Source organism: Eulemur rufifrons, chromosome 16 (genome assembly GCF_041146395.1).
Source record: "Eulemur rufifrons isolate Redbay chromosome 16, OSU_ERuf_1, whole genome shotgun sequence".
Taxonomy (NCBI): Eukaryota; Metazoa; Chordata; class Mammalia; order Primates; family Lemuridae; genus Eulemur; species Eulemur rufifrons.
In genome coordinates this window covers 2,925,469-2,938,811 of record NC_090998.1, presented here as the reverse complement: position 1 = coordinate 2,938,811, position 13,343 = coordinate 2,925,469, and the positions used below count along the sequence as shown (strand labels likewise).

At 54.2% G+C, this 13,343-nt stretch overlaps 1 protein-coding gene across 1 annotated transcript; it reads right to left on the bottom strand.

Moving 5' to 3' along the window:
• Window positions 1–338: 338 nt before the first annotated feature.
• Window positions 339–8,297, bottom strand: SLC25A18 (solute carrier family 25 member 18). The gene is made up of 9 exons (XM_069490958.1): window positions 8,214–8,297; window positions 6,987–7,109; window positions 6,782–6,837; window positions 5,812–5,902; window positions 5,223–5,341; window positions 3,115–3,280; window positions 2,293–2,447; window positions 1,648–1,723; window positions 339–1,247 (listed from the first exon to the last, which is right to left on the bottom strand). The coding sequence occupies exons 1-9, from the start codon at window positions 8,231–8,233 to the stop codon at window positions 1,106–1,108; spliced, it is 948 nt and encodes a 315-aa protein (XP_069347059.1). The 5' UTR covers window positions 8,234–8,297; the 3' UTR covers window positions 339–1,105.
• Between the last annotated feature and the right edge of the window lie 5,046 nt (window positions 8,298–13,343).

The following is a 13,343-nucleotide window of genomic DNA, read 5'->3' as shown; positions in this document are numbered from 1 at the left end:
TTTTTTTTTTTTTTTGTTGAGACAGAGTCTCACTTTGTTGCCCAGGCTAGAGTGAGTGCCGTGGCGTCAGCTTAGCTCACAGCAACCTCAAACTCCTGGGCTCAAGCGATCCTACTGCCTCAGCCTCCCGAGTAACTGGGACTACAGGCATGCGCCACTATGCCCGGCTAATTTTTTTTCTATATAGATTTTTTTAGGTGTCCATATAATGTCTTTCTATTTTTAGTAGAGACGGGGTCTCGCTCAGGCTGGTCTCGAACTCCTGACCTTGAGCAATCCACCCGCCTCGGCCTCCCAGAGTGCTAGGATTACAGGCGTGAGCCACCGCGCCCGGCCAGGGCTCTTTTTAATCTGGTTGGTTCTGAAGTAGACATGGAGAGGTAGGTGACAGACCCTAGTCATTGCAGCCTGTCTGCTGTGCCCACTGATTACTAGACGAGACTTAACTATTCAACCTTATTTCAGGTCGTGTTCCGTGGACGCTGGGAGGGGTGGGTCTGAGAGCCGGTGCCTCGGGAGGAGGGCGGGGGCGGGATGGCTGCCCCGACTCGGCCGGCTGCGCATCGGAGCCTGCCTCATCCCTCAGCCTCGGGATGTGGAAGGGCGTGTGTGGTTTGAAATGAGGGCTTTCATGGTCCCCTTGAACTTCTGATCCTCATTTTCCCCAAAGTCAGTGCTAGGACTAGCCATAAGTTATTTAATTCAAGATTAACAAAACTAAATCCTCACTGGGACTCAAGTATGCTGAATTTGAGTACGAAATAGAAATGTTAAAATATAGAAACAACCCTTCCATCTTTGCTACCTGTTAAGGTCCAGCAATTAATATGTCCAAAGCAAGTGCTATTTTTGTCATTGTAAAGCAGGTAGTTCAGGGGCTTCTGAAAGTCCCTGGTAGCTGTACCCCCAAAGGAAATGAATGTAGAGTAAGGCTATGCTCAACTCACTTATTAGAATGGGGTTGTTTCTTCCGAGATTGAGGTAGGACTACGAGTTAGGGGACAAGATACGCCGTGGGTGGGCCGTCTAATGCTTATCCCCTCTAAACTACATAGAGTGGGCTAGAGAGGTGGCCACGAGCACAGGGACTGAGCTCCAGGCCTGTCTACTCAAAACACTTTAAGACGCGCTCTCCGATGCCAATGAAGTAGACGCCTTGAGCAATCCCGAACAGGGGAGCTATGACAAGGGCCCGGCATCCTGCTCCTTTCATGAAGGCGGATGGTCCCTCCTGAATCCAGAGTTTCCTGGAGGGAAGGAAGAGCCATCAGCTGGGGGGCGGGGCACCCTGCACCGGGTCCTCCGTGACCACTTCTCAAATGTGTGCACGTCCTCTCGAGAGGGGACTGCCCAAGCCTGTGGGAGCCCCTCACCCATTAGGCCCATGTAGTTTGGTTCCTTAGCAACTGGGCCAAGGCCTTGGGAAATAGGCTCGATCTGCCTGGAATCTTCGTGGGAGAGATGCTGAAGCTCAAGGAAGAAGAATCTCCCAGAGCATCTAGGTTTCTTTGAGAGGTGAGGGAATGGGACAGATTTCAGAGAAACCCAGAGCCCAGCAATGAAATTGGTCTCTAGAGCCAGCGTGGGCGGACACCAGTACAGAGGAATCTGTCCCAGCCGCAGTCTGGGGGGACCCTGGGCCCTCACCTGGCACAGTCGGCAGTCCCGCTGTAGATGGCCTCACCCTGGCCTTTCTTGAGGGTTTGGATTCGAGTTTTCAGAACTAAATCAAGCAGAAGTTAAAATAAGCAGTGACCATCTTGCTTTTGGTGTCTTCCCTTGAACACGAAGTAGCTGGGCTCCCTTTTAGAACCAGCGTATGCTAAACTGAACCATGATAACCATCTGTAAGAGGAGCTCGTCCTCTCCAAGCCTCCTTGATGAAATGAATGAGGTTGCTTCAAGTGGCTCTTGCTATGGGAAGTCCACCTGCTGCCGGGCAACTGGAGGTGGCCCTGAAGGCGGGGCAGCACCGTCTTCTCACCTGGGGCTTAGTTCCTGCCTTAATCACAGCTCTACTGGGGGACAAAGCTAGTGAGATCAGCTTTGAGGGGATTTTTCAGTGATAAAAAACAGGGTCTCCGTGGCCGTGCTTTCTCGGTGAGGACGTTTAGTGACCTGCCAGCTGCACAGATAGCGACCCAGAGAGGGTTTTCAGGGTTGGGGCAGTTTCATCGCTCCTAAAAGTGCAGAAGTTCTGTTTACCCAGAGACAACTATACAAACGCCTGATCAGTAAAGCAAGTCAACCTTGAAACCCAGATTCCCAGCCCCTACATCTCCACGTCCTTACCGTCCAGAGGTGTCACTGTGACAGCGGCTACGGAGCCTGCGACACAGCCCGACATAAAGGAGTGAGCAAAGGAGGCCTTTCCAGTAAGCTCCTGGAACCCCAGGTTGTTAAGGTTGGCGAACAACGGGAAGTAGATGATGGAGAAGGGAATATCTCTGCGGAAGAGGAGGAAGAAACGCTGAGCTACGTGCAGCTCTCGGCTTCCACCCGGGCTCCGTGAGCCTTTCCCATGAGCTGTGGCCACTCATGGGTCAGAGGTGAGCCACAGAGACCTGTTCCCACCCTGGCACCCCCTGATAACACAGGGTGATGGGCAGCATAAGGGAAAAGGCCTGTTGTCTTCCGTCCCTCCCTCCCAGCTCATTCCTCTGCCGTACAGACTGCAGCCTGTCCGCGAGGAGCGGGACGCAGATTCACAGTGACGCGTCCTGGGCCAGTCGGGGCAGCCGGGGCAGGGAACGGTGCTGGCCAAGGCACATGGTGAGCTGGGGCGTATTCACGCATATATTTACACATTTTCTGTAGTCCTTGGTAGACAGCATTAAGTGCCTTTGGGCACAAAACCCAATCCTCACGTGGCCCTGGGCACTGGAGAAGGGGCTACAATCTTTCATCTTCCAGGTACCCATTCCGTGTGACCATGGCCAACTCTGGATGACACAGGAAGCATGGAAACGGTTTGCTGACCTGGGCTTGAATATTCTTAGAAGAATTCAGCGGCAGGCAGAGGCAGCAATCCTCCGGCCCTCCATCCCGTCCCCCTGTGCACTGGTCCCAGGAAACAGGCCTGGCGGTGTCCGCAGGGCAGGAAGAAAGGCTCACCTGAGGAGAGTGGCACCCAGCCCCTTGTAGAGACCAGCCACGCCCTGGGTGTGGAACAGCTCCCAGGCGATGCGGGTGGCAGACGGGCGCTTGTGGGTGGAAGCCGAGCCGGTCGTGTAGGGCCTGGAGGAGGACGGTGCCGAGGCCGCACCCTGGTGACCGACGGCTGGAAGGAAAGGACAGACTCCGTCACAGCCCAGGCCCCGGCAGGTGTGGCCGGACACTCCCAAGAGTGTGACTCCCATTCCTATCCTTGGGACAACTCAGAGGCAAGGGTTAAGATTGTCCTAGTTTTAGCCGGGCGTGGTGGCTCACGCCTGTAATCCTAGCACTCTGGGAGGCCGAGGTGGGCGGATCGTTTGAGCTCAGGAGTTCGAGACCAGCCTGACCAAGAGCGAGACCCCATCTCTACTAAAAATAGAAAGAAATTATATGGACAGCTAAAAATATATATAGAAAAAATTAGCCGGGCATGGTGGTGCATGCCTGTAGTCCCAGCTACTTGGGAGGCTGAGACAGGAGGATCGCTTGAGCTCAGGAGTTTGAGGTTGCTGTGAGCTAGGCTGACGCCACGGCACTCACTCTAGCCTGGGCAACAGAGTGAGACTCTGTCTCAAAAAAAAAAAAAGATTGTCCTAGTTTTAGAACATTAATTTTTGGGTCCAAGGAAATCTTCCCTCAGTCTACAATTATCTACCAAGCTGCCCTGCCGTGAGGGACACTGTGCCAGGGCCCGCCGCACCCCTGGGTTCCTTGTCCTCCTGTTAAAACTTAGGTCTGTCTTCCATCTCTAAACTGTCTCTGAGCCTAGGTAGTTTCACGCTCGAAGCACGTTGGGACATAGGGACCCCGTGTGTCGCCTGATGTCAGGAAGAGGCACATTCGCCTTCTGGCTTCCAGGGCCGCCGCCCTCGCGCTCCAGTATTAGGGGACAGGCTTTTTATGCCCTTCACCATTGTTACAATTTCATCCTTTGGATGCCAGCTCCTTCTAGTTGAATAAGTCAGAGCCCATCATTTGTTAAGTTCAATATCTAGTAATTAGAATGGAATTTAAAATGTGAGTCCTGTTAATGACCACAGGATTTAACGCACTGAAATTGTGTGAATATTTAGTTTCTTAAATCTCAGTGTTTGAGAAGCTTTTGATGTCGCAGTTTTGTTTGGTGCCAGCGGGGCCACGTCCCACACTAGGAAGCTCCGTGGCTGTGCGCGTTGTCTCACGGTGAGCCTCTAGGTGCAGGCCCCCATTACCTTCAACAAGTTAATCAGCCTGAACGTTGTCATCTTCAGACGCACACAATTCATCCATATCCTATCTTTTACTTCTTTTTAGATGTTTTAGGGATACTAAAACTTCTTACCTGGCTCGAAAAACTCAGCACTGCAGGCTTCCACTCTCTGTGGATGGAAACGCAGTGAGGCCGTCCAGGGCCTGTGTTCTTCCTGCAGTTTCATCTACCTGGGGCTGGCCTGACCCAATCCAGAAATCCGGCTGGATTCTGGCACAGTGCGTGTGCACAGCTGGACTGAGGAGGGGAAGGGCGCCCACGTTTGCTGGGCACCGTCTGCTGCCTGCCGGGTGCTGCGCTGGGCCCACCACGCGTTAGCTTACTCAGTTTAGACGTTGCGGTGTCTGTCCTGCCTCGCTAGATGGCTGGCCCTGCTCTACTGTACACGTTGGCATCTACACCTCTCTCTACTTCAGGGAGGACCTGGATTTAGCAAAGGGCCAAACTTCTCTTCCAGGGAAAACCCAAAGAACAGGAATGGCGCTCTTCTCCCTTGCGATGCCTTCCTGGTGCGGGCCAGCTACACCGCCCGTGACAGGTGTTTAGCAAGCAGATCGTGGACGTTTCTTAAAATCCTTAGGAAATTAAGCCTAAATATCAAGAAAATATGATAGAAGTATAAGGTATATTTTCTGTCTCTCCTGAATCAAGATTCTCATTTGCGCTATTTATTCTAGATCTGGCAGTGTTGAAAGGTGTCACCAAAACTAGACTTCTGCTGACTGAGAAAGCTGACTGGTCACACAGTCTGGCAAACGAGGGTGGGATGTGGGATGGGATCCACGCCAGTGCCACGGGAAGCTGGGACAGGCCTCACCCAAGCGCCCAGCGTCCTGCAGCTGAATCTTGAGCATCTCCATGGGGCAGGTGACCACCACCTGGCACACGCCAGCTCCACAGCCGGCCAGCATCTCCATCTTCAGGTTCCGCTGCAGCCTGTGGACCAGGAGTCAGGCCCCATCAGGGGCGTGGATGTTTAGCCCTGTCACCCTTGGCTGCCACTCACACCTGGCCCTCAGGCTGAGCCTGCTACGGACGGAGACCAAATGGAAACGCTGCGAGGGCGGCAGCACCCACACTCAGGTTGAAAACAGCAGCAGTGAAACTGCCCAGGGCAGGGATTTGATCTCCCTGGGGAGGCACAGAGGGAAACAGAAAGTGATTTTTGCAAACGCGTCAGCTGGGTGATGAGCACATCTGTGCTCTCTCTGTGCTAGATATTACCTACCACCCCAACCGCCACCAGCTCATTCTCTCCCTTTACCCTCCATCTACCAAAACGCACACCAACCCTCACCCACATGCCCGCACACACGCGCGCACGTGCTGCAGGGAGCGCAACACGGCAAGCCTCTCCCCAAACCAGACACAGCGAACGCCTCCGTCCCCGCCCCACCTGGCCATACCCATCTTCCATGAGCAGCTGCCGGAAGAAGTCGTTGGCTGCCAGCTTGATGGCCTTCTCCGGAGTGACCAGGGTTAGGTTCACCGCAGCCCCTGGAAGCGAAGGGTGAAGATGAGGCGCCAAGGCATCCTGGCATGTGCTCAGCCAGCACTTCGCAGGGGTGGGGTGTCGGGGGACAAGAGGGCTCCTTCTTGGCCTGTTTCACTGAATCAGTTTTTGTTTTCGTTCCCTCTCCCCGCCACATTCTCCTCCTTTTTGCATATTTGTTGCTTTGTGGACTCAGTCCAGTCATCAGGACGTCATGTTATTTTTGTCCTTCCTTGCTGGTGCTGCCACCTCCGCTGATAAACAGGACCCTGGGTCTCGGGGACAGTGTCCCAGCTGCCCTGTGCTACGCCAGCTCGGTCCCACTGGCAGCGTGGCGGTTCCTGGAGGTTTTATTTTATTTCTCAGGGGTACTGGCGTATTGGCTCTGTCTCAGCTCCAGCTTTGGGTCCATTTCCCACGGCACAGTCATGGTGGGGACATGGCCCGGGAAGAGCCACCCTGTACTCCTTCCCATTCTCTGTCCCTGTCAGCCTCTCCCTCTTCTGTTCTTAGTAGCTGGACGTCCTGGAGACAGGCAGGGAGGTGCCAGGGAAGGACTAAGAGGGAGGCAGGGACGTGGGGCCCACTGGTTTTCATGCCCCGCAGGGAGGCCGTGCGGAGCTGGGGGGACCCGGGGCGCTGGGCCCAGCGTGCTCGCTGAGGTCTCCGGAAGCCTCACACAGAAACACAGCCACCTCTGTCTCCAGCAGAGGACGGAAGGCCTGCGAGAAGCTACCAAAGGCGTCACGTAGCCCAAGGTCACCCAGCAGCTCCTGGGCAGAAGGAACACCAATTCCCACTGTCCCACCAGCTCACGACGTCCGAGCCTCTGTGCCCCACCTGCTGTCCTCCCTGGCCCAGGCCCCCTTGCCTGATAAGCCCACCTCGGTACATGCCCAGGAAGCCCTCGGCCCGGGCCGTCTTCGTCAGGCAATCCATCCTGGAAGCAGAGGCGTGAGAGACGTCGGCGGTGGGGGCTGCTCTGTCACTGCCCCTGGCCCTAAGGGGCTGGCACGTCCCAGCGGGCCCCTCCCCAACCCACCCCCACCCACAGCTCCCCACCCCCGCCCACCCCCCACTGACACCTACATTCCCTTGTACATGGCTTTCCCGTGCTGGTTCTGCAGCCGAGTCTTGGCCAAGTCGATGGGGAACACGCAGGTCACCCCCACGAGCCCCGCCACGCCGCCATTGATGAGCTTTGCTGTGATACTAGGCCGTGGGGAGAGAGGCAGGCGGTTACAGGGCTGCGCCCAGTCAGCCCCCAGCGGGGAGCAGGGCAGGGAGCAGGCAGGATGGCGACGGCGACCAGGTGTCCAGAGACCCCTCTCCTCAGCCGCCCGCGGGTCCTAGCGCCAGGCAGCAGGCGGGACAGACCTGCACTCACCAGGGCTGAGGCATCTTGGCTTCCAGAGCTGGGACGTGCAGGGGCTTCTGGGAAGGGCCAGCTCTGCCCCCTGGGGCCCCACGCGGGGACAGCAAGTCCCATGGCGGGGCCTCCCCCAGCTCCCCGGCCCATGCCCTGCCGCTCCTCGCCCTCCCAGCCAAACTGCAGCTCTGTTCCCGGCCTGAGCTCAGGCAGGGCTGAGTCAACCCTGCCTGTGCTGTCGCCTCGCCCCTCCGACCCTAAGGCCACGTGTGAGGATTAAGTAAACTAATGCAATCGCAAACGGCAGCTGTTGCTGATGACAAGAGAACACACATTTCTGACAATGAGGTCTTCTAGTCTGCACGAGATGCCAGGGCTGAAGCACTGAGATTATCTCATTCTAGCCGAAAGTGAAGTCGTAGTTTAGGTGATGTGGCCGCGTCACCCTGGTGAATACAGGCACTTTGGAAGACTGGAAAGTGGAACATAAGTCTTCCTCAGATTCCTCGGACCTGGCAAAATTTCCTATCTTTCAGGCCAGACACAGACTGTGAGCTAAATATTTGGGGACAGATTACCTGGAAGCGGTAAGAGTGGATAATAGGTTTTTCCACAAGTGACCCATGACAGGCAAACGAGAACTCTGTGACAGCAGATAGAACTGCGACTTAAATCTGCAGTCACAGAAGTTGGTCCAAGCAATTTGCGATTATATTTAACAATATTATATGTGTATTCATATATATGTGTGTGCATGTGTATATATATTTATCCCTACATATTAACATATAATATATATATTTGGGGGAAAGGGGCCTCATTGCCTTTCCCTAGGACTCAACCAATTCTTCAGCAACCTGGCAAAGGCGCCGAGTGATGTGCTGTGGCCACAGCAACTCTGCCCCGGCCGGGCCCAGAGAGGTCAGGCCGTGCCAGACAGAGCTCACCTCAGGTCCTGCTGGGACATCCTGCAAGGGCTGAGGCCTGTGGGTGGATCCCAGGACACAGGGCTGCTCACTCCTCGGGGCGGCTGCTGCCTGGGCTGGCGGAGGCGGAAGCAGTGGTGTCCGTCTCCCGGACTCCGGCCCCCTAGCAGAATGGACAGAGCAAGGGTTTGCGGTGCACGCCGGCCCGAGCTGCCTTCCCAGCAAGGCACAACCTTCCTGGGCGGCAGCTTCCTCCCTTGTAAAGTGGTTAGAACAACACCCACCTCAGGGCGTGAAAAAACATGTATGTGATAGGACAAACATTATATATTTTTTTAGAGACAGGGTCTCACTCTGCTGCCCAGGCTGGTGTGCAGTGGCACAATCATAGCTCACAGCAGCCTCGAACTCCTGAGCTCAAGCAATCCTTCTGCCTCAGCCTCCCAAGTAGGTGGGATTACAGGCGCATGCCACCATGCCTGGCTAATTTTTCTTATTTTTTTAGAGACAGGGTCTTGCTATGTTGTTCAGGCTGGTCTCGAACTCCTGAGCTCAAGTGATTCTCCTGCCTCAGCCTCCCAGAGTGCTAGGATTACAGGTGTGAGCCACTGTGCCTGGTGGACAAACATTATTAATGGATTAATGCTGTATGCTTGCTCTATTTTTGGTCCCTTCCTAAACTTTTGGACCTTTGGGATTCAAATCAGAATCCTCACTCTTTTGGACTTTGGGGCCCGGATAAGAAGGAAGGGGATGAGAAGTGCTGGAGCCCAGACTGAGGCTGCAAGAGAGGCGTCCTGGCGCGAGCCGGGCAAGGCCTGGCGCGGAGCTGAGGGTTTTGAGGAGAGTCGCTATGGCCTAGGAATCCCTCTCATAGAGTCCAAGGACCACAATAAGACACTTAAGATATTCTTAAGTTACTCTTTGGCTCTTAAACTGTGTTTTCTCAACTTCATGTGACCCAGTGACAGACCAAGCTGTATAATGTCCCTGGATTTCTTTTTTTTTTCTTTTTTGAGACAGAGTCTCACTCTGTTGCCCGGGCTAGAGTGAGTGCCATGGCGTCAGCCTAGCTCACAGCAACCTCAAACTCCTGGGCTCAAGCGATCCTCCTGCCTCAGCCTCCCAAGTAGCTGGGACTACAGGCATGTGCCACCATGCCCGGCTAATGTTTTCTATCTATATTTTTAGTTGTCCCTATAATTTCTTTCTATGTTTAGTAGAGACGGGGTCTCGCTCTTGCTCAGGCTGGTCTCGAACTCCTGAGCTCAAACAATCCCCCCACCTCGGCCTCCCAGAGTGCTAGGATTACAGGCGTGAGCCACCGCGCCCGGCCTGGATTTCTTTCTAATTGTCACGTATGGAAAACACCAGGAATGGCGTTCAGGGAGTGGAAGTTACGACAATGGTAATTGCGGCAGCTTGTGCGGAGGGGCTGCCCTAACGTGAGGAGTGGCCGCGGCTGGCTGCGCTCCTGGACACCCCCCCCACTCCCGGCAGGTGCTTTAGGGTCCCCCAACTCTCTCACACTCCTCACTGCTCCCCGAAATTCTTTCGTCTGTCTCCAGGTATGTTGTTTGGGGGAAGAAAAGAGAGAGAGAGAAAGAGGGAGAGAGACCAGTCTTTCTCTTGGCTGCATATTGACCCATTCGAGGAAACATTTATCGAATGCCAGGCGCTGCTCCAGGTCTGGTGCCGCAGCAGTGAACAAAAGACTAAAATTCCAGTTCTCAGAGACTAAATTCTGCAGGAGGAGACGGATGATGAATGGGATGAGTCTTACGGCTACCAGAGTGGCAAATACGATGGAGAGAGAATTCAGAAGGAAAGGGGCAGAGGAAGTGCCAGTGGGGGCAGACTGGGGACCCTGGGGACCGGGGAAGGACCCCGGGGGCTTCTGAGGGGAGTGTGTGCAGAGTCAGGCTAGTGAGGGGCGAGCAGGGTGAGGTTGGCAGAGAAAGTCAGAGAGCTGGGGGGGGAGGTGACCATGGAAGGGCCCCTGAGCTTTTGGCATTTATTCTGCATGAGACACGGAGGGTTTGGCGCTGAGGCATGCCGGAAGGCACTCTCGAGGGGCCCACTTTGGCTGCCGCGTGGAGACCAGACAGCACAGGGTCCAGGACAGGAGAGGAAGACCACTGAGTCATGGAGCGATCCCGGCAGGGGTGCAGGGAGTGGGGCGACAGGTACCCCGCCAGGGCGCGGCTAGGAGGCAGGGCAAGCGGGCCTTCCTGGCGCAGAGGGGACAGCGCCATGACACACGAGGGGCATGGCAGTTTCCGGTCCGAGAAACCAGAAGGACGGGCCTGTCATACGGTGTTCGAACCTGTAATAAGTAAAACTTGGATCTGTTGGTAAAGGAGAGAGAGGAAGCTGGTCTCAGAGAAAGACACAGAAACGCCAGCCTTCCCTGAGCTGGTCTAAATGCCTGCTTCCTGTCCATTCCTGAATGCCAGTGGCCTTCCTGTCCTCCTGCAAGATGCTCAACTGTCCTGTCAGTAATTTTTTGTTCAAAGACAAGTTCTCACTCAGTTGCCCGGGCTGGAGGCAGCGGCTGGATCAGAGCTCCCTGGAACCTTGAACTCCTGGCCTCCCGAGTAGCTGGGACGACAGGCACACACCACTGGGCACCCTGCCAGGAAACTAACCTTCTTGCTTAACTTGCTAGAATTGGTTCCTGATACTTCTAATCAAAATAGTGTTATCTCCAAAATTAGCAATGGGAGTGAGAATTTTCAAACTGAAGACCCCAAACTGTGGAACCAGCTGAGAGAGGAAGCAGGGCACAGGCTGTGAGGAAGCCCCATCCCAGGCTGGGGGGCTGGCAGTTTTTGTGCAGTGTCATCTGTCATCTCTGGAAGCTCAAACCATGTGCCTACAAAAGCTGGAGCTCTAGGGGACTTGATGGCAAAATGTCAGGAAATTAAAGTGTGTTTTCTTCTCTTTGAGATATCAATAAGTGGTTATGAGAGGTGGACATGCTCTAACTCCAGGTTAGCTACCTTAAAAACTGATCGGACACAGCCCTCTCTGTCCGAAGCCAGAGAGTCAAATGATTGATAGCACCGCAGCTGCCTTTGTAACCAGATTTCCTGCTATTCCTGGATTTAAATTATTACTTCCAAAATTGTGGTTCCCTGGCTACTGGAATGGGGGTATTTAAGAGAAGCCAGAAAACTTACGGACACCCCAGTCCCAGGGCCACTGCCTGGCACCTCCACTAGCGAGATGTGAGGGTGTCCAGCCACAGGGAGCATTGCCTGGCATGGCGCGGGCGTCTCGGAGCACCCAGCCTCACTGCCCCAGACTGAGCCAAGCCACCGTAATTCTAGCCCTGGAAGTTCCCTGTAGCAGCCTTGGGTGATCAAAGTTTATGATTTGACGAGACTTCCGGTACTGGTAAATGTATCAGTAAACAGAGTCAACCAAGAGGAAGGAAACCGACAGCCAGCCAAGGTTTTAAAGGAGTCATATCACCTTGAAAACCCCAAACCTGGCAAAGGGCCCATAACTGCTCAGTCTCTAAGGCAATCCATTCGCCTGAGTATTAGTCACTCTACAAATATTTGTTGAGTGCCCACTGTATGCCAGTCACAGTTCTAGGCAGCAGGGATGCAGCTAGAGGCAAAACAAAGCCCTGCCTTCACAGAATTTAAATCCTACAGGTTCCAGCACGCACAGAACAGACTGCTGAAGTGACACGGCCCACCCTACCACAGGGAACCGCTCTCCCCACACAGGCCCTGAAGGATCCCCGACGAGGGGAATTCTTCCAGCCAACGGTCCAGGCAGCCGTTTGCCTGCCGAGGAATTTGGGGAGCAAAATCTATCACTTGCGGTTCACTCTATGCTTTAGACCACTGGCCACTGGTGGCATGTCTTCTACCTTCTTTTCTAGATGGGATTTAGGAAAAACAGAGATGCTGGGAGTGTGCTGGGCGGCTAAGACCAATCGTGTGAGCCTGGGGTGCAGAACCAAGGTGCCACTTCTGGAATTCTTTAGGACCACAGTGGGAAAAGACTGGGGCAAAAAGTCACCTGGAAAACAGAGGCTCCACGTCACTTTTTCTGGATGCAGTATCCAGTCGTGACATGGAGTCATTTCACATTGGGAAGATGAGTGCATTTACAATTTTACATGTGATAATTGAACCCTTTCAGGAAGAAGTTGTTTGGATGTAGGGAAACGGCGTATGTTTCCATGTTTTAGGCATCAAAGGGTGGAACGCAGGGATAATTATTGTATCTCCTCACCACCCCATTTCCAGGAACTACCTTCTTCCCCTGCACATTCTAGCTGGTTGTGTGGGAACCGCCGGCCTCCCAAAGTGTGACTGCAGCCCTGGCCAATGGTGACTATCTAGGGGGGCTCCCGAGTTATTCACTCCCTTTCATAGGAGTTTTAAAAGAGAGTATATAGCTTCTTTCAAAGAGGTTTTTTTAATCTAACATACAAAACTTAGGACCTAACCCAAACTTGTCATAGGATTTGGGAAACAGAGTATAAGAGAGATGAACAAAGCGGACCCCCCGAGATAAGGAGATGGGAGAGACACCTGGCGGTGCCCGAGCTCCCAACTGCACAGGGACCCCCTCATCCACAGGGATGTCCCACTACCTTCTCATGAATTGACTTGTCTTTTGCTAGTCAGAGTTAGTTTTTGTAACTTGCGAACCAAAGCGTCCTTAACTAATGAACATGTTTTAAGCAAAACCCTCAAATTCCATTTAGTAGCCATTGAGTGACGTAGACAGCGAGTGCCATGAAGGTTCCGGGTTGTGCGGGGTCGCCGTGGGAGAAGGGAGAAGGAAGGAGACCTGGGCGTTGGAGAACAGGGACAATTTTGAAGGAGAAGCAGGGAGGCCGCCTGGTCGCGGACCATGGAGACTGGCTGCAGGGGCCGGTCAGGCCAGGTGGGGGCGCCTGGCGTGAGTGAGTGTCCCCCAAAAGGTGAATGTGGACGTGAGCCTGGAGGCAGTGGGGAAACATGGAATGGTTTCAAGGGGAAGCATCCTGTTGAATGGGGCACGAGGACAACCGTTCTGGAAGAAGGGGTCGCGGGAGCGGTCAGTTAGGCCTTTCCAGAGCTACAAGCAAGTGGAGCAGGAAGGAGAGGGGCGGTGGACAGGGTTAGCTGGGAGGGAACTTTC

Excerpts from the sequence above, each read along its gene's own strand:
- SLC25A18 (XM_069490958.1), bottom strand. The coding sequence starts at position 8,233 with ATGTCCCAGCAGGACCTGAG. Across the intron at positions 3,281-5,222 it reads GCAGGACGCTGGGCGCTTGG|CCGTCGGTCACCAGGGTGCG; the intron begins GTGAGGCCTGTC and ends CTTTCCTTCCAG. Across the intron at positions 1,724-2,292 it reads CACAGTGACACCTCTGGACG|TTCTGAAAACTCGAATCCAA; the intron begins GTAAGGACGTGG and ends TGCTTGATTTAG.